We start from the raw sequence: 26,950 nt of genomic DNA, 5'->3' as shown, positions 1-26,950 counted from the left end.
TAAATGATAGGTTTGATCTTTTTCAAGGTGAGGTTATTTCTTCACAATCATGGCATATCATTAATTTTCCAGCTGAAATCAAGCTCTAAAGTGAAGCATACTTTATCCTTTAAAAAAACAACTAGCCTGCTTTTGCATCTTATAGCTTATCAATACCAGATAAAGAACACCAGATATGGATAAAGAAGAGTCTTAGAACATAGTGAATATATCCATTTTAAGCCAAAGATGTTACTGAATCTTGACCTACCTATTACAAAACAGTATATCCATGTTGTTTTATGAAGGAAAAAAAAAACAAAAAATAAACTATTGTTGTGAGATTTAGCCATTTTAAAAAGAGAATGGCTGTTCACTTACCTTCACCAAATACTCCATTTGTCTTCCTCCATGGCACTGTTTCAGCCCCAAGGAGACTGTCCACGTTGCACCCTACAGAACATAAAGGAGGTACTTGGATCCAGGGGTGTGGATTAACATCATCAACAAGTGCCATTTTTGGTATTGTTGAATGTTGATTCCGAGCTGTGAATTTCTGTTTCTGTTCTGTAGACGACTAGACAATAATAACTGATAATGGCACACTTACTTACATGCTGCTGGCACCCATGTGCTTTAGTGAAAGAGTACATTTCAAATTCCTTTCCGGTCACTCACATCATTCTCCCCAGTGGTTGTCTTACCCATTGCAGCCATCAGCCTGATCAAATTAGTTTCTGTCCTTTGGACTATTTTAAACAGGCATAGGATGACAATAGGAATTGATAATGTGTCAGTTACAGTGTAGGTGGTAACTCATGTAAAGTAATGTGTGTTACATATTCAGATTACTTTTTTAAGTCACGAATAATGTAACACAGTTCTTATTTTATTGAAGTAAAAATATCTGCGTTAAAACAGTATTGTGCTACTCTTTTTTTTTTTTGTTCTTCATTAAAAGACGTTTCCATTCCATGCCTTCTGACCTACTGTATGTGACTAAGTGAGCAGCACTGAAAGGTGAACGCCGGCACAGCTCAAATCACTGCTTTGAACAGGTGGAATTATTCAGATTATTTTGGTTTAGAATAAGGAGCATTAAAATCTGTATAATAAAATGAATACCATTTATACAGTAATTCTGACCTGGAATGGACTAGTAATGAATGTTGAAGTTTTATTTTTCTCTTTGTTCAAAAGAAATAGATTTTTTTTTATTGTAAGTATTGGTTTCATACCTCTGCTTTATGTTGAACAAGGATAAAATTCAGCAAATAAAACACAAGGGAATTGTCAAAAATTGCTGTTTCTGGTCAGTTTCATGATGGGTCATATATGGGCTTAGGCTGGGCCAGCTCGTGATGGATGAGAAAGTTGTTTGGCATACAGTTGTTGTGTCAACTGAAAAAGGCAAATTTATTTTTAACATTTTGGACATTTTAATTAATACTACATTTTTTACACATACTAGATGTTGTTGGTTATTTATGATATCAAAGTGTCAGCTTGATAATAATAATAAATAGGTTGAAGATGTAGGTGGAGTTTGAAGGGGGGCTGGGGTGGCTTGAATCTCCCCTCTGAATGAAAAGGTTAGAGGGGAGTAAAAGACACCGGTTGGCAGACCAGCACCACTGGTCCACAAAAAAACAAGGACTTACTATTTTCTTAAATTCATTATTTTACTACACTACAACTTGAATTTATGTGCAGCTCTTAGTTAAACTGTTCTGAAATCATAATACCATCTATTTTTTAAGCATCATCAAAAAATCACAGTCATCAAGATTTGCTTATTTCATATTGTAGCAGTGAGCCAATATTATCGTGCTATTACCCACAAATTTCCCTTACTTGCTTTTTTTGTGGGGCCTAGATGTATTTTCGACGTGTGAATAAACTCACTAGATCTTAAGATTAACACACACATACATAGATTTGGACATACACACAGAACCACATAAATGCTGTATCAATGATGCATGCATAGCCCATCACTCCCTAGCACTTTAAGAAATGTATTCATCACTGGCACTAACAACGTACAATGTTTTTGACATATCTCAGACATAAATATTACTTTGATCTCCAATAATATATTTAAACATACAAAGGCTCGACATCCTTGGTTATAGGCCATTTATCAATCAATGATGTCTTACTTTTACTGTACTGTTCCTCTATTGGATAAACCCAGCAGATCAGAACATACAGGTCCAGCTCCAGGTGCTCTTAATATTTACAATATTACTTCAATCATTCTAGATAAAAAGACAAAGTATAGAAATTTAAAAGCGACATGGTATTTATTAAAGACTAATACCAGTAGAAGAAAGCATAAAAGGAAATAAACATAGCAAATTCTACATAAAAAGCTTACAAAGAACAACTTTTGATCTAGTGATTGGTGTTAATCATAAGATGTTTTCACCGACATTCAGATGAAATAGTTGCACATCACTTGGTCTCCTTTTCTGACATTGGCTTCACCCTTTTTTGGCGTCTTTTTTGTTGTTACTGTTTCTTCTTTTGTTTTGATCTCTCAGACAAGCCATATTTATTTTAAAATTTAATGTGGGGCTTTAGGACTTATGATATTACACATATTTCATTGGCTGGTTGCCGTATGATGGATGACTTCACTCATAGTTTTTGATCTGTTTACGTTCCTCTGAACTCCTTCCTTTCCCAAGCTATAAACTAATTTGGTAATTCCTAGTCCTATGCCGTCCATATGTTTGTAGGTTATAAAGTAGTCAATATAGGCGAGGCATCACAGCCATTTCCTGGGCTTCTGCTTCATTTACACAGATGTTTTAGCATGATTGATTACTGGTACAATTCAAGAAAAGAAAATGCTATGATGTTAATTGCCCCTGCAAGTGACCTGTATTTCAGTTCATCTTGTTTATTTGAGCAAAAAATAAAATATAAGCTTCAACAATTTAAAATTGAAGATCTGCCACCCCAGGACACTGCACTTGCCAGCACCAAGAGCCAATGAATTATTGCTCTTTTGCATCACTCTTTAGGTAGCGTGGTTATTCACCGTTGCTGCACCAGTTGGAATTCTTATGTGACTTTGCAGGCTCATTATTTTAATTGGCAGGAAAAACTACTTATTTGCCTAAGGGAATGTCAGCTCTTTGTGGCTCATCCCTTGACAATGTAAAAAAAAAAAAAAACCAATTTATCCTTCTATGAAAGTGCAATATTTTTTGCTTGCATACACCAAGATATTGACAAGAGCTGAAAAGTTGCTTTGGATTCACTAATAAATGCTGGCTAGTGAAATGTGCAGTTTTTTATGAAAAAGAACAAAAAGTAATGCAAAAGTAACCCACCACTTGTAATGTATTATATTTTATAATAGGTAAGTACTGTATATAACATATTTAGTTACTATTTTTGGGATGACAAGTAACGTAAAAAAGTTACTTTTAAAAGTAATGTTCCTTTTACTGGTCAGTTGTCACTTTGAGGATGTGGTTTCCAGTCCAAGTGTGCAGACAACAGTAACTTACCGAGTTCCAATCAACTTTCAATCACTCAGTGTTATGATTGCAGCCCAAATGGGAGGGTCAATACCATAAAACACCTTGCCAACTAAATATTTCAACTCAAAATTCAGAAATATCCCAGTAATAATAACAATAATAATAATAATTGCATGAATTTAAAGAATAAATTAACTAACAATTTTAATTATTGAAAATATAAAAAGCTTAAAGTAAACAAAATCTCTCAAAATATGGCAACAAAAATAAAAAACTGCAGAGAAAATTCTGCACAATAAATGATCTAATATTGGGTGGTCCAGATCTAATTATGCAATTTTCATTACTCTATAACTTATTAAGTTTATTACATAGAAAATCACCCAAAAAACCCCGGACCATCGAGAAGTGTGCGAACTGACGATATGAAGAATCATCTTCGCGCCAAACTGGAATCATCCCCGCATAATTCAAAGTCATCCAGACAATCTGGATCTGCATAATTAGATCTGGACCACCCTGTACATTAAACTGAGGTAAACCATGCCAAATCTCAAAATACTAAACTATAATTCAAAGTCAGTAAAATCCAAAAAAAGAGAAAATAGTCAAAACACTGCCAAACTACACAAAATAGGGAAGAAGAAGGTGGAGCAGAAGCACACTGCTGTATAAAGCAGGCTAATGCAATTACAAAGTGACAAAGTTTCCTTATATGCACCTCTAATGATTGCAGCACCTGAAGCTTCTAAATGCCCAATGTTAACAAACACAGTAACATAATTTAATAAACGGTAGTTAACTAAACTAAAGCAAACATGCAATAATTAATATTATTAACAAAAAGTTTAAAAAACTACTACTAATAAAGGAAATACTTTAAAAAGGTAGGGAATAAAAGGAACACAGTTAATCGGACTAATGTTCGAGGTGAAACACCTGCAAAAGACCCAGTAAGCCAAACTGTGGTGTTCCAAATAGATCAGACTGTTTTGGAATTGTTTCAGGAATATTCCAAAAGACAGTATAGTTCTTTTGCTGTTTTTTCAAAGTGTGCAAATATAATGTGTGCTTCAGCTCTCTAGGTGTTCGATCTACCTGTAAGTCTTGAAGTGGTTGTCACTTCAACCACTGTCTTGTAGTTGGTATTCTTGAATTGCTACAGAAAAGCCAACTCTGTTCTGCAGGGTGGCCAATTAGCTTTGTGTTAATGAATTGTGCTGACTTTCTCTTAACACCTATTAAGCCCACAATGAGACTGTGATATCTAACCTCTCGTAAGATCTTTCAGGCAGTTTGCCTGCATTAGCACAGCAATGTGAGGATAATCTCACCTCACAAAGGACCTCACATTTACAACACTTATGCTTAAAACTCTTACGCTCAGGCTGTTGGTTGTTCTGTAAAATATTTCTTCCACTTATGACTGCAATCCAGACACTTTGGCTTTATCAGACTTTTCTGGCACATCTGGTCGGTGTGGCATGCTACCCAGGGCTATCCTATTAAATCATTAATAGTTTAAATAAGTAAAAACAGAAATAACTGCAGGTTTTGGCAAAAAGTAGTAGAAAAACAAAGCTTGTTCTAAAATAAAAAAAACTTCAGTTGTAGAAAGATAGAAAAAAGTGTAATAACATCCATTCTTGAAAACAAGTAGAATTGTAATTACAAGTTAGAATAAATTCACTTGTAAAATAACATGTAGGTAAATATAAGCCACATGCATGTATTGTCAAACCGGCCTAATTTAATTCAAGATTACAGGAGTGCAGAGCCTATCCAGAAGTATTGAATGTGGACAGGAAACAGCCCTGGACACACTCACACTGGATCTTATTTGGAATCTGAGGATCTGGAAAAAATGCATGAAGGCAAAGCAAACTGTGCAGATTCCAAAGCGGCACATGACCAGGTGCAGCATTTGCACCCCAGATGCTGGATCTGTGAAGTCACACTGCTAAATACTATGCTGCCTTATTTACTAAGGCTTCTGGTTTAAAGTAAGTTCATCTTAAAGGCTGAGAAAGCACAGCTTCTTATTGTTGCAACTGTCAGCTTGGATGAACTTTAAACACACAGGCATATCAGTCACATAACTGGTTTAAGAGTTTTTGTCGCAGGAATTAACATGTTATTGCTTTGCGAGTGTGACTAAAAAATATACAAAATGTATTATCATTACAGCGATATGTAAAATTAAAGCATCTCTGCTTTGTAAGGTGAAACATGCAAAGAGTTCTTTCAAGTACACAAAGAAAATCCCCTTAGTTTCGAAACTCCAACTAAATTCTCAAGCTGCCAGGCATCATAGGAAGGCTTATCTGAATAAAAAGTAGCATTGTGATGGCTTTTATAAAAAGCAGATAGAAAGAGGATTTCAATTATCTTATTGGATAAAGAATTGCTCATCCTTTTGCTAGGAGAATACGCTGTCAGATCGACAAGGAGCACAGGTTGACAGGCATTTATTGACAAATATAATGTTCTTACTAATGGAGGAGATGCTGTGTGCCTTAGAAAGGTAAGTTTCCTTTCTTTTGAAACCGTATAAATTCAGGATTTTAGAAATCAGATTGGATAATGGCCTGCATGTCACTTGCATTTATTAACAGAGATGCATCTCCAAATGCTCATAGAACAAGGGTTCTATCAAGCAGTCCCCAAAGTCTACAGAGACAAATGTACAACTATTTCAAAGTTAAAATTCTGCTCTTTTTTATTGGATAAATGCTGACTTTTTAGGCCAAACCGATCTTGGTTTTTCAAGTGAAAACCCCCTACAAACTCAGAGTAGGCAGTGCAGTGGACATTTTAACAGACCATTAAGACGATAGGGAACATATGAAATCATGGTATATGACATTTTCATAGAAAATAAAACAGTGAAGTTCAAGTATAACTGTAAGTTAACAAATTATTTTATGCATCTTCTGTAAAAATCTTACTTATTGTTAGTCTCATGGACAGGTGAATGCCGAATGAATTTTAAAGCCCCTGTACTCAGTTAACTCTCAACTCTCATCACTTTCATGGTGTGTATTAGTCAGGAGGAGTAGGTTAACCAAATAAATGTAGTTTGTCTCGTTGAAGTTCAGCATCATATTAGGCAGAGTATCCGTGGTGGCATCACCAATACCAATACATTGGTGGAGAGCACCTTGATATTATCAGTTGGGCCCTAGTTAGCAGGTATCGCTAGCTAAAAGAAAATATTTTACAATATAATCACTGATAAAACATAATGGACTTGCCAACAGTTTATTATTTCAAATGGATGTTCTCTTTTAGTGGAGGCAAAAGCTATTTCATGTGTTCTTTTAATGATTAAATAATAATATGGATTTACTTAAAGCTGAAGAATATAAAAATGTACAGTATAATGCTGCAGGTTTGGAACATCGGTGCCTAAAAATTAGTATCTTAAAAGAAATATCAACATGCCAGTTTTACATAATTAAGCAATAACAATCATTTTAATAACCTATGTGTAAAAAAGTTGCAAATCATGAATTATGCTATGTACCTGATTTTTTACCTGCTTCTCAGCTCCCTTTTCATCAAGACACATGCAACACATCCTACCCTGGACAGGTAAACATTATCACTATGCACTTAAGGCATCCTGCACAGACACTCCTCTTCCATTAAGGCAAAAATCGTACAAATCCATTAAGACACTCACCACCACATTCATGGTCAGTTTTTACCAATGGACCCCTCAGAGGCTGCTCATTCTGACTACTACCTGAACAGGTAAGTGTGTTCTTGGATACTATATGTTATTTTGTAGGTTTTTTTATGTGCTGTATGGTGTTATATTCATTGTCCGCAACTTGTAATACATTTCTTTCATTAGTCTTAAGTAGATAAAAAAAAAATCATTTTGAACACATGATAGCAACCTTGATCCTATCCAATCATACTTTGAGAAGCAGGGAAACTGCCAGATTGCAACTCCTTTTGAACTGAAGTACAGATTATCACTGAAAACGTCCAAGCATATCTACAAATACACTGCCATTACAACATTCTAGTATCACCATCTACCTACCATCATATGACAATGATAGAAGGAAGGAAACTGGAGTAACCAGAGGATAATGTGACGTTGCGGGTCTGCCTCTTTGGGAGCCTCTTGAACCCGACACCATTGATAACGTAACCGAATCGGCTGGCAGATGAGGACAAATTACACATGGAGCAAGGGGAAGGTGTAAAGTGTGCAGTGTTTTTATTCTTCTTCTTCTTCTTTCAGTTGCTCCCATTTAGGGGTGTTTTTATTAAGCAATAAAAATCAAAAGTGTCCAAAGTGCAGTTCTCCAACTTCATAAATAAATAATCCATAAAAACAAGGTGTAACACTGCCAATAAATACTTCTCATAAAAGCGAGGTTAAAATGGCGGGAAATAATCTTATTAATTAAAAATGAACTTTGGCACAACCCTTCAAAATCGCTGTCTCCTCAGCTTAACCACAATGGGACCTAGTAACTGAGGAGACACCTCCTTGACAGGCACAGCCATGGTTCACGGCAGGACTCCCAATCTGGACCCAGACTTTTGTCCTCCCCATCCATGGACACGGAAAGGCTCCCTTTCTGAACCTCTGTTACCAGCTCCTGCTGCCTTCTTGAACTTAAATGGCGAGCGGCCCAACTCCAGGTCACTCTAGCTCTCTGCAAATGCTCAGCTACAGAAACCCAACACTGCAGCTCTGAGTGTCAGCTGCACGCACTACTCCAGGTGCTCTTCTTCTCCAGGCTGTCTGCTTCCTCTTTCTCATACATGCTCTCTTGCTTCTGACTCCCTCTCGGTAACCTCCGTTTCATTTCTTTATTTTTTTCCATCTCTTGTTTTTGTCCGTTTTTATACGGCTCCGTGGGCGCAGCGTCTCAATCACGCATCACAGGAAGCCGATGAAGCAATTAAGAACGATAGTACCTTCACGTGTAGGTGCGTCTCGCCCCAATTACCTCATCAACTCCCTGCAGCTGTGTGAGCGTGCCCACAAAGACTGCCCATTCATTCAGAGCCACGGACCCACTTAAACTGCTAGTTGCACAGGAATGCTCCATGGCTCTATCAACCCAGTGCAACTGGCGGCCCATGTCCGCGACTTGGCCCTGACACTTCACTAAAATAAAAGCACTAAAAATCCCACACTAAAATCAACCCAAGCCTCCCTTGCAAAACCAGGATTTAGAACTTTAAAAACGGACACTAAAACAAGCAATAAATAAACAGTTCATTGAAAAGCTTGGTTCTTTAAACTGTCCTCCTCCGATTTGGGTCAGTGGGTTCTTTAAAAAGTCTGACACCTATCCCGCTTGCTGTTCTGTCTCCTTTCTTCAGTTCCCGTCGCCAGCTCATCTAATTGCTGCCTACGCAAACAGAAATAGAGCATGCAGTCTCCAAAATGAATCTGAAACCCAAGCAGTGCAGCAGTGATAGTGCACCTCTTATACCATCCCCAAGTGATAGAAGAGAAAATATTACTTTAAGAAAATGACTAAATCCATCCTATGGGATACATTAAAACAGGGAATGCAAACCATGAATACAAACAGGTAAACATGTTCATTTAAAAAAGTAATTAAGAATTTTATCTAACCTTACAGTATATAGCAATCATGTAACTTTTAATCAAAACATTCAAGTAAAGTTTCCAACTAGCACATCTTTGCCCAATGCAGCCTTCCCTGTGTCCCAAATCTCAGAATCAAGATGAATCTTCCCAGAATCTTTGTTCCAAGATGGTATTTTGGACAGATAATCGAGGGAGATGTAGCTGGGAATACAAGGTAAGAGATTATTGACCTGGAGTCAATGTAAAATTAAAAAAAAAAAACACTGCATGCTATAAAAATATATCACAATCTCTCAATATACTAGGCTAATATATTTAATTCATAATGATTATCAAAAAGTCTTTACATTTTATGTAAACAAATTAAACTAAAATTTAGTGCAATACAAGGCCCAATGAAAACACAACATTGATTCAGAGGCAAATACAAAATAATATTTAAATAACAGAAATGTACTGGGTCTTAAATGTGTCAAAACAATGATTTTTAGTTTGTTACTCCAATCCTATTGAATGAGCTTCTCATGGCCATCTGATATATAAATGTTTGGGCATATCTTAAAGACGCATCTCTTTAACTGGATCTGGGTTAATGTATGAGGTGGATGGAGGTGTACTTGACTATGACATAAACTGAATCATGATTTCTTTTAACTTTTGCAATGTATTTCAGAGTGCCTAAAATAATAAAAAAAATTGTAGCACTTCTATTTAAAGAACTAATAAAACATCTGGAGTTTGTAGCCTAACTCAGTGGTTCTGAAAGTGGGGAGCGTGAGGGGAAATTCTAGGGGGCGTCTGAAGTGGCACAACTCTCCTGTAAAAGCGAATGTAGTAGCACTTGTAATGGCACCTTGTTGCTTTAACAGTTTTGTTCTGCCAGGTTGTAGATAGTGGTGTTGTATTCATTATAACAACAACAACAACAACATTTATTTATATAGCACATTTTCATACAAACAGTAGCTCAAAGTGCTTTACATATTAAAGAATAGAAAAATGAAAGACATAATTATAAAAAATAAATCAACATTAACATCGAATAAGAGTAAGGTTCAATGGCCAGGGGGGACAGAAAAAACAAAAAACTCCAGACGGCTGGAGAAAAAATAAAATCTGTAGGGATTCCAGACCATGAGACCGCCCAGTCCCCTCTGGGCATTCTACCTAACATAAATAAAAACAGTCCTCTTTGGATTTAGGATTCTCACGGAAGGGCAATAGACAATATTTTCTTCCAAATTATGCCCTTGCTCATATCCTGAAGCAATCCCTTGATATATACTTGGTAATCAACAAAGAAAAAAATCAAGAGAAAGGTTACATGTCATCTTTAAGCAACAAAGCTAATATGTCGAGTAGAATGGCTTGCACAAGCAGATGATAGTAATAAAGTAAAGAGTAAGCACTTAACCACATGTGAAGAAGTACAAATATTAAACTGATTTCCTAAAGTGTCAGTTTACATGCTTGGTTATTGAAAGTAATCTTTTCTATTTCTTCTGAAGATGTTCTGATCTGGATATATAAGTAGCACAATGAAAGCAAAAGACTAAACACTGAGCGATCAGGCCAAAGAACTATCATCTCCAACAAAGTCTTCTTAGAACTAAACTTTTGCAGTTTCCTTAAATAATATAAGACTCCTTCATCCTAAACCTTTTTAGATCTGGAGTTACAAGTGTGAATGTTTGCATGGATAAGCCCTGCAATGGACTGGCACCCTGGCCAGCGTTGCTTCCTGCCTTGCATCCAGTGACAGTGAGAAAGGCTCTGGCTCCTCCTTTTAGGAGATTGAATACTTTCGTGTTAACTGGCAACTCTGATGCTGTCTTTGCCCACCTGAACGTACTATCCATGTGAATGTTTTTGTGTGTACAATGCAATGAACTGGCATTCTTTCTTGGATGTGTTTCAATACAGTCCAGCTCAGCCATGATGCTGGGTGGAATAATAAAAAAAGAAAGGAACACAAAACAAAGGTTTTTTGAGTATCTGTAATGCTTATCTTTAGGTATATGCGTACATCAATGGAAAGGGAAGCACCTCACCCAAGTATGAAGGAAGAGTCTTCGCTTCAGCACCAAATTCTGCAACCATAAACATCACCAACATGCAGCCATCTGATTCTGGCACTTATGTTTGTGAGGTGATGAATGTACCTGATATCGAAGGAACGACTCAAGCATCGATTCTTGTTTCTGTGTTGGGTAAGCATCATTCTCGCACTTCTGCACTTACTCTACATCTAAGAATCATGTCTTTAAAAATGTTTTACTGTTTTTATAAATTGAATACAAATTAATGAATTACAAATTACGTTGATCAGTCATTTAACTCAGATATGATGTACCTCCCTACCCATCCAGGGAACAGCAAACTAGAGGTTTTGATATGAAGTAATTGTTTAACGATATTGAGGCCACTCTAAGGTTAGCAGAGATTCATCCTGCTTAGGTTAGAGAAACATTAATAAAGTCCTGACATCTTATAAAAAAAGATTTGGACAGTTTATCTTAAATGAAATCGCTTTTTTTCTAACTTGTAATATGACACCCTTTTCTAACTATACAATAGTAAAGTGGGTACATTACTACAATACACCATTCATCAAGCAGTGAAATCAGGTTTTAGTTTTAAGTGTGTTGTTAAAGGCCTAGCATTATTCTGCACCCAAAACTATCAGAAAGATAGGCAGAAATTTTATTTCAATAAGGTCTTAGCATAGAATCAGTCAGTCAGTCATTGTCCAACCCACTATATCCTAACACAGGGTCACTGGGGTCTGCTGAAGCCAATCCCAGCCAACATAGGGCGCAAGGCAGGAACAAACCTGGGCAGGGCGCCAGCCCACCACAGCCACACACACAGACACACTATAAAACACCCACACACCGAGCACACACTAGGGACAATTTAGGATCGCCAATGCACCTAATCCAGGGGTGGGCAAATTCAGTCCTGGACGGCTGCAGAGGCTGCAGGTTTTTGCTCCAACCCAGTTGCTTAATTAGAAAACAATCCGTGCCAATAATTTAATTTGATGGCTTGTTAGTGCTTTAACTCTGCTGTATCAGGCCATTCTCACATCCTAGATGTTCTTCCTCTTTGTAAGGATATCATCTAAATGATTTGAAGGCTAAAATGGAGTAATGCTCAATCTTTCACTTTTTTCTCTTCACTTTCCTTCCAAGTATTTAATTAAAGCCAATAGTGCATGATAAAAACACACAGGTTTAAATGGTAACAAGCTAAATGGAGAAAAGCTGCTTTCGTTTGTCATTTGAATCTTATTGCTAATAAAAAGTAATTAAAAACCAAGAGAACAGCTGTTTAAGACTAAAACAAGCAATAAGGGTTCAGAATCGTAACGAGCGACACAACTGAAGTGAAGCACAAGTACTTCACAAGTACAAGGCTACTTGAGCAATAAGTGCTTCTTATTAAGCAATTGGGTTGGAGCAAAAACCTGCAGCCACTACAGCCCTCCAGGACTGAATCTGCCCACCCCTGACCTAACCTGCATGTCTTTGGACTGTGGGAGGAAACCGGAGCACCCAGAGGAAACCCACACAGAGACGGAGAGAACATGCAAACTCCATGCAGGGAGGACCTGGGAAGCGAACCCAGATCTCCTTACTGCGAGGCAGCGTTGCTTCCACTGCGCCACCATGCCGCCCCACATAGGATACTACCAAGCATATTTTAGATTTTTTTTTTCTAACAATAAAAAACAAATGGAAACAAAAATATATGGAAGGAGTTTATCAAACACTTCGGTGTCCCCTGCCATCACTATATCTGAATGCTAGGACTATCCCATGCTTAAAGTTCAAGCTTCAAATGTTTTGGCCAAATTTTCTTCATAATTAAGAGTAAAAAGCCACATTCATTTCACTCTGCTACATTTATTAGTCAGTATGCTATGAAAACACCGTCTGGAGATGGAATTGCTCAGATAGTGACCTGCAGAGCCAGAATCACGAAAAAAAAACACTAGAGCAGGGTGTCAAAATCAGATCCTGCAAAGCCCCAGTGGCCGCAGGTTTTCATTCCAACCACTTTCTTAATTAGTAGCCAGTTACTATTTTAAATGGAACAGACTGCTTTTACCTTCATTTTAATTAACTTGAATTATATTCAGAACATCAGTTTTGATTTTCCTTATTACACTTGGCCAGTGGAGCCACGCCATGTGAATAGTTGAGTCCTCTATGGCAAGGCTAATTAGTCCCAACAGAGCAGTTCGTTAGTTAGGTTAATTTCATCCATCCATCCTGTTCTGCTTATCTGAGATCGGGTCGCAGGGGCAGCAGCTTGAACAGAGATGCCCAGACTTCCCTCTCCCTGGTCTTCCAGCTCTTCTGGGGAAATTCTGAGGCGTTCCCAGGCCAGCCAAGAAACATAGTCCCTCCAGCGTGTCCTGGGTCTTCCCCGGGGCCTCCTTCCAGTTAGACATACCCGGAACACCTTACCAGGGAGGCGTCCAGGAGGCATCCTGATCAGATGCCCGAGCCACCTCATCTGACTCCTCTCGATGCGGAGGAGCAGCGGCTTTACTCTGAGCCCCTCCCAGATGACTGAGCTTCTCACCCTATCTTTAAGGGAAAGCCCAGACACCCTGCAGAGGAAACTCATTTCAGCTGCTTGTATTCGCGATCTCGTTCTCGGTCACTACCCATAGCTCATGACCATAGGTGAGGGTAGGAACGTAGATCGACTGGTAAATTGAGAGCTTTGCCTTTCGGCTCAGCTCCTTTTTCACCACGACAGACCGATGCAGAGCCCGCATCACTGTGCATGCCGTATCGATCCACCTGTCAATCTCCCGCTCTACTCTTCCCTTACTAGTGAACTAGACCCCTAGATACTTGAACTCCTCCACGTGGTGCAGGATCTTACTCCCAACCCTGAGAGGGCACTCCACCCTTTCCAGCTGAGAAACATGGTCTCGGATTTGGAGGTGCTGATTCCCATCCCATCCCGTCCCATCCCCGACCATGAAGTCAATTATTGAACTGAGGCCTAGGGTGTCCTGGTGCAAGGTGCACATATGAACATCCCTATGCCTGAACATGGTGTTCATTATGGACAATCCTCTAGCACCCCCTCCAGGGACTCCAAAAAGGGTGGGTAGTTTAGACTGCTGTTTGGCGCATACATGCAAACAACAGTTGTGACCTGTCCCCCCACCTGAAGGCAGAGGGAGCTACCCTCTCATCTACCGGGGTGAACCCCAATGAACAGGCTCCAAGTTAGGATGCATTAAGTATGCCCACACCCGCTCAGCGCCTCTCATTGGGGGCAACTCCAGAGTGGTAGAGAGTCCAGCCCCTCTCAAGGAGACTGGTTCCAGAGTCTATGCTGTGCGTCAAGGTGAGCCCGACGGGAAGAGGGACCCACGTTGCCTCTTCGGGCTGTGCCCTGCCGAGCCCCATGGGTGCAGGCCCGGCCACTAGGTGCTCACCATCAAGCCCCACCTCCAGGTCTGGCTCCAGAGGGGGGCCCCGGTGACCCACGTCTGGGCGAGGGAAAATGCCATCCAATGTTTGTATGCATCATAGGAGATTTTCTGAAACCCGCTCTTTGTCACGTCGCTCGTCTAGGACCAGTCTGCCTTGGGTGACCCGACCAGGGGCATAAAGCCCCTGACAACAGAGCTCCTAGGATCATTGAGACACGCAAACCCCTCCACCATGGTAAGGTGGCGGCTCAAGGAGGGGGTAGGTTAAGTTACATATCATATTTAAATATATTTTACTTTATACCAATCAGCACACAGATAATAGTATATTATTTAAACATCCCTATGCCATTAAGTATTATTTGAAGGTTACAAAATAGTTAAACACATTAACGTCTTAGGTAAATATCTGGTTCTTAGAATAAGACTTCTTGTATGTAAATTACCAGAGAACTAATGTTAAAATGTTTTATAATGTTCTAGTACAAATGATTTCAGGATGTGCTAGTTAAACAGGGAGACAGTTTCAAGCACTTTACAAATTCATACAGGAAATTACTTCCCTTACACATTCAAGCAATAAAAAGAAGCAATGCAAACCAACACCTTAGCAGTTAACTCAGGGATCTCAAACAACCAATCTCATAATTAGGAACCAAATCCTACTGTTAATGAAACAAGTTATGTAATTCTATAGTGCTCTATTTCTGCCACATCAGACATTTCAAAATCTATAGATTTTTTTTTCTATTGAAATATTTTATTAAAACAGATATTATATAATGAATACACTTGAAAAAAAGGGATCAATTGAATTTGACCACAGATTGATTCAGTTTACACACAGCCAGTCGATCCTTTATGCAACATAGGTTACTGCTAAGGGTGCTGTTACCCATTGGATGCCATTTACTAAACTACACCAAACCACACTACATGCACTTTTTAAAGTCCATAGAATATTCACAAAGGGGCTCTGTTTGTGCTACTGAAGGAACACCAAGTGGGACACTTCCCCCCCTAAACCTGCACCCACACAAACAGAGGTTGCTGAAATCTAATAATAACGACTACCGGCTATGGACAATAAGGGGTGACATCCATCCACTTACAGTCTAAAGTACTTTTTAAATTAAGCATCAAGGCAAATGCTCTGATGGGCCAAACCATTATGACCACTCCTATATGATGTGATTGATGTTGACTGTTTTGTAACAACAGTGCATGTAGAGGTTAGGGATATATTTGACAGTAAGCTGACATTAGGCGTTCATAGTCAATGTGCTTATTGCACAAGATATGTGCAGGCATAAAGACCTGAGCGACTCTGATAATGGCCGAAACAGTTTGGCCAGATGACTGCGTCAGAGCTTTTCTGAAGCAGCAAGGCCTGTGAGGCGCTTATGGTCAGCTGTGATGAGTATTTTCTGACGTTAGTCTGAGGAGAGAAAACATGTGAAAGGTCAACAAAGGCTATCCTGTCTGGTACAAACCAGCCAAAGAGCTGCTGTGGCACAAATTGCAGATAATTTTAATGATACTTATGGTTGGTTACAGGTGTGTTATTTACATGCCAAAGTGATGGCACCAGGTTATATTAAGGATATTAACGATAACTTCTCTAGCTAGTAGTCTATTCTTTCTTGAGCCAAGAGCTGGTCATCGTTGACCATTTTCATTAATGAACTGTGATTCCAGTGTAATTTCGAATAACATTGTTTTGGTGTTGTCCTCTTTCACAGCTCCACCTTCCAAACCATACTGTGCGGCCCATGGGACTGAAGAAAGAGGTAATCTGATAACTCTGACGTGTTCCTCAAACATGGGGTTGCCTTCTCCTCTATACACATGGAGTAAACTCGAGAATGGTGTCGAAAAAGTACCAAATGGAATCATGGGTAAGCAAGGAATGGAAAACTCAGAAGGAATAGAATTTTAAGAACATGCAGCAAAAAAACAGTTTACAACCAAATTGTTTGATTACCTAATTACTGATCCATGAGTGGCCCAGGGTATTGTATTGACCACCTTATTGGCTAGTTAGCTTCATAAATCGACCCCCTTTCATTAAAGGCACATTTCTAATTTTAAAACAACAGGGCATGGGATTTAAACTGAAGATGCTGGAGCCATGAGGCAGCAGCACTAACCAATGTTCCATTGTGACAACAGAGGGGTTTCTAGTAATATTAATGAAATAAACTGTGTTTTACTGTTTTAGTGCTATGAAAAACCTTATCTAGTTTAGTGAGTCAAGCTATATTTCTAGAAATGTTTTAATGCAGTCAACCTTTTTCACATGTTATGTGATAGATCAAAATCAAATACAATTACAGGTAAAGAGTCACAGGACTTTTCCTGGAACCAAAAAAAAAAGTTAAGATGATGGGCAGTCATTTTCAAAATGTCAGGGAATGATATTCCAGAAAACGCACTATAAGAATAAAAAGAGAAACATTTTTTTTTACTCATTATTGATTTTTTTCCCTCAGATACTACATCTGGAAGTTTAAAAATTAGTAACCTGTCAATGGTAGAATTTGGCCTGTACCAATGCAATGCCTCAAACATTCTTGGATCTGCAACTTGTACAGTGGAATTAACCCATGGTACGTACCGCTCTTGTATGTGTTTATGGGGTCGAGAACTTATAATCTCCTTTTTTTACCAGCATGATTTAGCATATCCTTACATATTGTTATTCGAATTCCACTTAAATTTGTTACAATATTGAGGCAAAGTGTGGTTAACAGTTTAATTGAGTATAAAGCAGAGTGGAAAAAATGAATGAATGAATGAATGGATTGAAAACCGTTTTTTGTATGTTGGTATGAAAAACTGATGCTAGGTGCCACTGGTTAACACTTGCAGGGCTGGCTTATGTGGACCCATTTAGTTGCAAGCAGGGTATCATTTGTTTTTTTCAATATTTTTGGTGCTTCTTCTAAAAACTGCAGAAATTAGCTGTCAGGTAGTAACAGCTGGTTTATACAATCATCAGTGAAGCACAAATATTTTTCTTTTCATGGTTTTCTGTTCTCAACTACTGTAGAAGTTAAGAGCTTCATTTTATTAAATTGCATTATTAGTAAATGTTTGACCATTGCAGTTAACAATTAAAACTACTACTAATATAAGTAATATATTGTATATAATTTATAATTAATTTATTCATTCATTAATATAGCCATTGCTCATTATCCAATTGTAATTCATTCATGAAAACCAGTCATAAACAAAAAAAAAATAGATATAGAAAAACAATTTCTCATTATTTTAAAACAGAAAAAAATAATTCATTGTAAGATGATCCCCAACCATCACCCTTAAACACATCATGGCAGGGCAAGTCAAGACACAGGGAAAGGCAAAATGCTTGGTGTGCCAACAGGGCAAAACCCTGTTTTACTGGAACAAAAAAAGTACTAATTAACTAACTAATGAAAAATACGCACCTCAATGCAGCGTTTCAAAGGTACAGTCTTTTTCTTTAGAATGACTTGATAACAGGCTCTGTCTTAGATCTGCACAGTAGAAAAGTCAGCATCAAAATGAGACCCCGCCTACCAGCAGCGTTCTGTATTGGTATAGGGCGGACTGGAAGAGGCGGGGTTTCCTTAGCTTTGGCGCCCTCAAAGGGCAGTTTCTGAAAGCTATGAGGAAAAAATGAAGATAAGACCAGGGCCATCTTAACAGCATCATAGGCTCACGAGCAAAGCAGAGCACTGAGGCCTCTGTTTTGATAGCAAAACAGAAACGTACATAGGCATCAGAAAAAACGTGGGCTGCTCATTAAGACGGCCCTGGACAAGACCGCCCATCGCCACCTCTTGTCTCGTGGTGAAACTACTTAATTTAGACAAACCTGAAAGATAACCCTCTGGAGCACATGCATAACAACATAGTTGTCGCTTTATTTCACCATGATATAAAACAGTTCATTCTTCAATTACCTTATTAAAAAACTCTTAATAGGCTTATTAATCCAGATGTTTCTGCACATTTTACCTGTGATCAGCATATGAAAAAGAAACCAGGACTTCACCACTTTCATGCATAAGGAAGGCTCTTCTCTCTTTCACTTTTTCCACCTTCCAGTGGCCGTTCTTCAAGATTACATAAATATCTAATGGCAAATGCACCCCTTGCACAAGCGAGTCAGAGCAAAGTAGACAAAGACACAAGGCTTTTAAAAGGTGCTTCAAGACAGTATTAGTGACAAAAGCTGCACACTTGCACTCCGCAGAGTGGTCAGGATACCAGATTTGTGGTATTGCACCAATAGCCATTATAGCAAAACTTTACATGAAAAAAGTCAAATAAAGAGGGATGGCAGCAATATGTTGACAATTCACATATCTTTGCTACCTCCCTTGTATTCCTAACTGAGTTGCCCTTTGTATCAAGTTTAAAGTTCATCAATATTTATTAAAATTTTAGATACTATTATACATTTTTTATGTCATTGATTCTACATCAGCTAGCAATATAAACTATGCTGTGGTAGAGTGACGTCACTTTTTGTGTAGTATAGCTGGCAATGTTCTTCTGCTGTCACATTTTGAGACCAAAATGCATATATCAACACATTATTCAGTCAAAGGAACACTGCAATCCTTTATGTATATTAGAACAACAACCTAGATCAAGCTAAGACCTAGCAAACCATTTAATGGTAACAATAAATTCTGAAAATTTCTAAAAAATTCTTAAGCAGGGCTGAAAGAGATTGAGTTTAATCCAGCGTGTGGGAGCATTCCATGGGAAGAGAACGCTTTTGTTCAAATTGATTTAGTATGAGAGTTTAGTATGAATGGTAGTGATGAGACATACAGCATCATATCATCAGCTTCTTTAGAATTTGGCAGATATTTATTCTTGGTTCCCTCAATTAAAAGTACTTATGCTAATTTTTCAAGCTGCTCTACATTAAATCTTCTGATTTTTGCTCTGTAGATGGGTAGGCTAAGGGATTTAAGATGTCATTTGTGTAAGATATACCAACATTGTACTTATACTGCTTTTTAATACCTGGATTGAAATGCAATGTGTAAAACTGGCAAAAAAAGCAGTATTCTCTTTGAGTTTCTTCTCATCGTCCATAGACATATTAATTCGATCTGTGAGTCTAAGATTTGCCATCAGATTATTTTGTAAAAATATCTCAGACACATAAATCCTCTTGGACATGCATGGCTTATCATCCATGAACAACATTTATTTACAGAACAATACTAAAGTAAATTAAAATGCCAAAAGAAAGAGTAAAAAACAAATTGGACTGCTTCGTCTGGACAGATGAAGGTCAACTGCTTTTAAAGATTGCAGACAAAAGTCAAGCCATGGAAAAAATAGATGGGTAGTCCTGTCAAAATAAATATGATAGAATATGGGAGTGTTTCAAGATGTAGTATCCATTGGCTGATGAAAAAAAGTTAGGAAAGAACCGTCCCCACAGTAAAAATTAGATCACAAAAGTCATTAACATAACAAATCTGAAGTCTGTGAATGATCACATGACAATCATATGAGATTGATTTTGAAAAACTCCATTTCGACATTCATACTACTATCCGTGTCACAGCATTTTCAAATGTACCCATTTGGAGAGTGTTTTTGAAAACGTTTCTCTTTTTCGGTAGACAGAAACATCATTATTGTGTAGTTTGAAGGCCAAAATGAATAAAAACAAATGTGTTTTCAAAATTCATCTTTGTTATTGAAGCTAAACCTAAGTTACCCTGCTATACCTGGCACAGTCCAGGATTGGTAACTGTCTTGTGCCATTGTATTTCAGGATGGGATGTGACTTCCTATGGCCCAAACTAAGAAAAAAAAAAAAGTATGATAACTTACTTTAATTGTTGATATGAGACTTAACAGTAAAAGTAATGTTTAGAATGATCATAAAACTTAAAATACTTCAGATGATTTTGAGAAGTGAGACTCTACAGTAAAATGGAGCAAGGTAAAGTGGCTATTGAACAATCCATAACCTATTTCCTAGTTCAGTTAATTCATTATTTATTATTATTTTTATTATTCATTCATTATTTATTTATCTTAAATATGTGGATTATTAGCCATGTCAGAAAGGTAATAGAGTTTTTGGTTGTACACGCCAGTGGTAAAGCAAGCTAACATGTAATACGTACAAATTAGTTATTAGACAAAAATGGAAAACAGAAAGATTAATGGCCTATCGGAAACAGCTGTGTATATGCAGTTGCAGTGTGAAGATGGGTCCATTTGATTCTCTTTAAAAGTATATCTCTCTACAAACTTACGTTTTTTTAATGCATCACAGCAGTAAGTGTTCTTAAAAAGTGTTTGGGCCAAAGCTTAGTAGAGTGCCTGAGAGTGCCTCTCAGATGATCTGTAAACTCCACCATGAGTTAATGTTGTCTGTAGTGGTGACATGTTGTTCAGCCTTAGGAAAACTGTTTACCCATAAATTACCCATCAGCTCCATATGAAGACATTACAAGTTTTATCCATTATAATAAGATATAGGCCTAGTCATTACTAAATGATCACTGAATATGAGGTGCCTTCTAGGATGATCGTAATTATTTCACTTTCTACTTGTCTTTTTCTCTTGTACAGGGAGATTCACTCAAAAGAGTCCCCGAATATTCTGTTATATCTCCTGCTAGGATGAAGCAATCTGAACCAATAAAATACGCTCTATACCTCATGTGTATGTACGTGTAAGCGATTGCATCACATGCGATGCTGGAAGTGGTTTCCATTATCTGCCAGACACATTTCAACACGGCACTCCATGTTCCTGAACGTATAGGCAAGCGTCTCAGGGGATCAGCAGCAATTTCACGTTGGATGTTTTCCTTCTAATATTCCACAGTGCCAGGCTTGTTCCAATAGACTTTTCCTTTGAGCATATCCCAAAGGAAGAAGTCTGGTGGTGTCAGATCCAGCGACTGTGGTGGCCAAAGCCCCTTTGAAATTACCCTGTTGCCAAAGAAGGACTCAATTTCTGCCATGCTCCTTGCCGATTTGTGACACATTGCTAAGTCTTGCTGGAAGTAACATTCCGTTAACTCACAATCATCCAGTTGATTCTGACATCACTTAAATGAATTGTTGACCCAGTAGGTTTGCACCATGATGACACGTTGCTTAATACTGTACACCACCATCCTGATGAGAAGTCGAATGACTGAGTGAAGAGGTACAAGCAGTATGCACCCAGAAGTTGCAAATGGAGGTTAAAGTCGCAACGGCTGTCTGGCGCCTACTTTATCACTCTGATGCAGGGACTTTCCGACTTGTTCTAAGCTCCATATACTGGGAAGCACATTGCACGTTGTTTCATCCAGATTGCTTTGTCGTAGCAAGAGTTATTACAGAATATTCGGGGCCTCTCCCTGTATTTCAGGCACAGGCAGTATTATTAATGAAACTGCTGACCATGAATAACTTTTTGTAGATTTTTTCCTTATACTGTCGTCTATATAATACCTGTACTTTTCTGTGTTTTTGTAGGAGAGATGAGTGGAGCTATTGTTGGAGGCATATTTGGAGCTATTTTAATTGCTATTATTATTGTCATAGTTGTTTGTGTTGTAAAATCCAAAAAGATGAAAAGAAAAAATATCAATGAAAATAAAACCGCTAAGGAACTGAAGTAAGTACCACCACATATCAACTTTGTTCATAAGAAGTTGAATTGAAATAAGGTCTGCTTGACAAAGCCTTTCTTGCCTGTAAGATATGTTTACTATAAGGCAGTGTGATGTTATGATTAGTTCTACTGCCCGATACCTTCAAATAAATGGTTTTGAATTCTGGCCCAGTCACAGTCCATGTAACTTTGCATATTCTGTCTATGTGTCTGTGGGCTTTCATCAGGGTACCCCAGTTTTCTTCCAGGCTTTCTAAGGGTGTACTTATTGTTGATCCAGTATTGGTCGGTGAATGAATGTACTGCCCAGAGCTGTTTCCTTCCTTACACTGGAATATACACTGTTCTCCCATGAACATGATCTGGATAAAGTAGGTTAGAAAATGTAATGTTTAAATTATAGCAAATTGTTGCAGTGATAAGGCACTACTGCCTAACGTCTTTGAAAGACTAGGATGGAAACTGAGTGGACTTTCCTCCAAGTACTTTGGTTTTCATTGCACAACTCCAAAGCCATTTAAGTTAGCCCAATATGGGGGCATATGTATGAGTGGGTCCTGCAGTCGGCCACTACCCCATTAACTGCTGCTTTTTTCTCAGTTCTCAGTGCCACTGGGGTAGGATGCACCCTCCTGTAGCCATGAATAGGTTGGCAATGCTATGTTTAATATAGGCCACCACAGTGTGGTGATACTACTATTGCTAGAGAGCTTCAGGAGAATGGTTTTAAATACGAGTCCAATCATTGCTGGTGTGCAGCACCCTTGTTCTCCCCTTCACCTTCTGTCTTCGGGGTATTTCCATTTTGTTTGCTGACATAGAATGACTGAGTAGGAGTAGACCTGAAAATGGCCCCTGCAATGGACCGGTTCCCCACCTTTTGCCTGGTTCCCCTAGATTAAACCGATTCAATAATGAATGAATGAACTTTGGAAAATGCACTTCGTCAGTTGGCGGCTTTGGAATGGAATATCCTGAACCAATTTAAAGTTGTAATAGGAGGAATTTCATTAAAGGATGCAGATTGTTTAAACATTACACTAACATACTGTTCTCACCATCACTATTTGTTTCTTTGTTTGAACTGCCATACATACTTTGTCTTTTTTTCCCCTTCTTTCAATTAGTGCTGTACCTGGAAAGGATGAGAGCACAAGGTACAAATCAGGTTCCTCTGAAGAAGCTGCTCCTATGAATGCTGCAGTAGAGAATCAGGCTGAGCCACATATCCTTGAAATTAAGTCGGATGATGAAACCCAGTCACTTCATAACAGTGAAAAGGCAGAGGCGTAGTTTACAGCTGGCTTTGGTCATGGGGGTCCCTGCTACAAAGGAGGCTACAGGGATGATCCACCCTTTAGGATTTGTTTGAAATGTCTTTTTTTTATTTTGTATTCTGTTAAGGGAAAATGTCAAGTATGAAAGTTATCAGAGGTTATAAAAATTAGGATGAATTACTCAGTATTTATTATTAGGGTACTCATAAAAGATTATACTTTCAACTGCCCCTTAAATTTTAAATCAAAGATACCAACAATCCAAGCTTAAGATTTCAAATTAATATGTATAGCTGGCGCAGTGAACTTTTGATTCCCTGCATGGTCTCTGTAAAGGAGGAGTTTCTACTTATTCCACACTTACTTTCTTTGGTCAAGTTAATTGGCCCAGTCATTGTATTCAGGGTTCTTTTCTGCCTTCTGCCTGATGCTGCCATCATAGACCCCAGCTTTTAGTAGCTCCTCATTCTAACTGGCCTCCCCTGTTGCTAGGATTGTCCCTATCATCTGGTCAGAGTTGGCAGAATGATCTCCAGCTCCCTGCAACCCTAGTATCAGTTTCAGTGGGTTGAAAAAATAATTTCAGCACCTATTAATATTGCATTAGCTTCAGTAATATGACATTCCCACATTATTTTGGAAGAAAAGATTACATTATAAACTCACTATGCTATAACATAAAAGAGAACTAGTTAACTATACAGAAAAATAAAAGGCATCTTAATGGACACAGTGGTTGGTGTTTGTGCACTGCAGCTCCAGTGCCCCAGCTTTAATTTCATATACCAGTCTTTATGGTGTTCTGATATTTTTCCTGTCTCCTGGAAATTCCAAATGCTTGTGTGATATCCTAATAGAAGAATGTGTGTGTGCATTAGTGTTCTGCATGACAGACTGGCCTCCCATCCATTGCTGGTTCCTACCCTGCGCCTGATACTACTGATCTCTCCAGGAACAGAAAATGCAGGTTCAGATCAGAGTGCCAGAAACATCGTGGCTCCAAATCTTCATTTCTGGAGCTCTACATAATTTGATTTATAAAACAGAACCTGCCAGTGGAATAGGAGTTTTTCAGGTCAATGCATGTTAATATTTTTACAATAAACATACTTATAATGTCTACATTTGTATGCAAAACATTTATAAATTGAACATACTATTTTTTTTGGTTACATTAAATGGGGTGTAATTGCATTTTGCATAGGTCAGCACTGCTTAATAATGAGGGGCTTTATTTGTATCTTATTTTTTACTTTTATGTGTTTACTGATATGGGAGTAGGTGAGACATCTTCCTTCAGCTTATTGTACTTTTAACACATTTTCAAACTCTTACAGCTTTATATATTAAAACACTAATCATTTGTATTTTTAATGATTATGTAGAAGTTTTTTTTTATTAGTTATATGTGATCAATTAAGCAGCCCAGTGGATCTTCAAATGTTATTTATGGGGTATTGTTTTATCACATCCACTGCCTGCATGTAAAATAAAATACTGTATATTCATTGTTGGAAGACATTATAAATACCATGTCTGGGACCACAAAAGGCACTATATAAAATAAAAAATAATGTAGGGCTTTAGAATTCATAAAAATAATTCACTCAGATAAAATGAAGTTGACAGCTTTCATGCTCACCTTGAAAGTATGTACAGTATGTATGTAGGTTTAAAAAGCTAGAGATTTTCTTCTTTCACTCTGCTGAGAAAAGAGATTCATATTCATATTCATATATTCAGAATTCAACAACTGATTTGTTATTTTATTTTATGTTCCCCACAGTGCAGTGCCGCCACTTCATCATAATCATCAGCATCATCATATTCCAGTATTTTAGGTTTGCTTTGGTCACTTTTAATTGTGTTAAAATGTGTGATGGAAAGTATTTTCTTTTGATTGTAATATGATTTTCTCATTTAATGAATGATACAAGATAAAATGTATACATCTTTTTTTACTGTATATAATTTTGGTTCAAACCTGTTTCCTAAATAAAATCCTAACATGTATAAAATTGTGTTTGCTGTTATGTTTGTATACTAGTGTTCATATTTATCTAACATCTTAGAATTACTCCTAGGAATTACACTAGAAGTCAGACCAGGATAAGAACAGAGTAGGACATGAGAAGCAGTGACCTGCATCCTAGGAGGTTAAGAATGATTGACGTCATGATTTAATGGCACTCATGTTGATGTTTTGTAGTTTTCTGATAATAACGCTAAGGCTTCAACATTAAGATAATAATAATAATATTGAAAGTATTACGGGAGGAAGAAGTAGAAGGGAAACAATATGGTAGGATAATGCGCTAAGCTGCATGTAATTGTTGCCACTTCACAACAACCTCAAGAAAAATACTTTAATGAGCACCGAGACAGAAAGACTGACACACACACACACACACACACACACACCCCAAATGAAAATAAAGCCTGACAATGATTGATCCACAGCCGTACTTTCAAATTAGCCATGGCTATTCCTGTGCTATCTCTTCCGGTGCTCCTGATTGTCTTCCAGAGTCATGTGCTGTGCCTCAGTCTTATCTTCTGCAAGGCTCCATTTATGCAGTGCCCAGGAGTCTCCTCCGCCTGCCTTTAAACACCTTTCCAGACTTGTAAAGTGTAACATGAGCGTGGAATGCAGAGCTTAGCACATCTGGGTGACATTTCACTATCAATCACCCATTCGGTCCCAGCTATCTTTAGGGTAATATGCTGGCTATTACAGTGCAGTTTACACCCATGACCACATGGGTGTTGATGCTGTGATATCACTTGCAATTCATGTCTGTATGCCCATCTACCCTTGGGGTAGTGATCTTTATATGTGTGCCATTGATCACACTTGTATCACCAGGTAAACCAGCAAATTGCCTGAATGCAGATTGCTTTAACATCAACTCACGTGGAGTGATGGGGAAATGTATAAATCTACATATTACTGCACATGTTGTACGGGTGTTCAACGTTTAGTGCAAAATTCAAGAAATGGTTGGTTGTGACATATCCAGATCATTACTATTGCAAAGCAGCATTTTCCCTATGGCGAAAAACAATAATGTTATCAACTCTTTCACTTTGGCTGACCTTTGGTGCATGTCTTTCCTGCATAGATGGAGTGATCACATGACATACAAGATCATTATTCCATATCTGTAAAAATAGAGAAGTGAGCAGTTAATTAACTTCAATATTGTAATGTTTGAAATATCAACACACTATAATCCTATCTGCCAAATAAAGCTGTGACAACCCACACCATATATATAACCTAGCATGCACTAAGTAACCTAGCCTGTGTAGCTCAGCTTTCTCTAACAATAACCATAAAGATATACATACAGGCAATTACCACAACACCACAAGCGTTCAGAGTAGCAACACAGAGAAGCAGCCAACACAGAACATGAGCAAAGTGTATTATATTAAATGCAGTTCCCTTATTCAGTCCTGTTCATTCATGTTCATTCCCTATACAACATAAAATTA

General features: G+C 38.0%; 1 protein-coding gene across 1 annotated transcript in view; it reads left to right on the top strand.

The window, feature by feature from the left end:
- LOC120537517 (V-set and immunoglobulin domain-containing protein 1-like) overlaps positions 1 to 25,188 on the top strand; it is a 48,816-nt gene extending 23,628 nt beyond the window's left edge. Inside the window, exons 3-7 of the mRNA XM_039766516.1 lie at positions 11,081 to 11,276; positions 16,273 to 16,428; positions 17,023 to 17,139; positions 22,037 to 22,178; positions 23,303 to 25,188. Coding sequence (XP_039622450.1) covers positions 11,081 to 11,276; positions 16,273 to 16,428; positions 17,023 to 17,139; positions 22,037 to 22,178; positions 23,303 to 23,468 — 777 coding nt within the window. The 3' untranslated portion in view covers positions 23,469 to 25,188. The remainder of the gene's footprint in view (positions 1 to 11,080; positions 11,277 to 16,272; positions 16,429 to 17,022; positions 17,140 to 22,036; positions 22,179 to 23,302) is intronic.
- Positions 25,189 to 26,950: the final 1,762 nt, after the last annotated feature.

The sequence above is a fragment of the Polypterus senegalus genome, chromosome 10 (assembly GCF_016835505.1).
Source record: "Polypterus senegalus isolate Bchr_013 chromosome 10, ASM1683550v1, whole genome shotgun sequence".
Lineage (NCBI taxonomy): Eukaryota > Metazoa > Chordata > Cladistia > Polypteriformes > Polypteridae > Polypterus > Polypterus senegalus.
The sequence above is the reverse complement of the archived record's forward strand: the minus strand, read 5'-3'. Positions and strand labels throughout refer to the sequence as shown.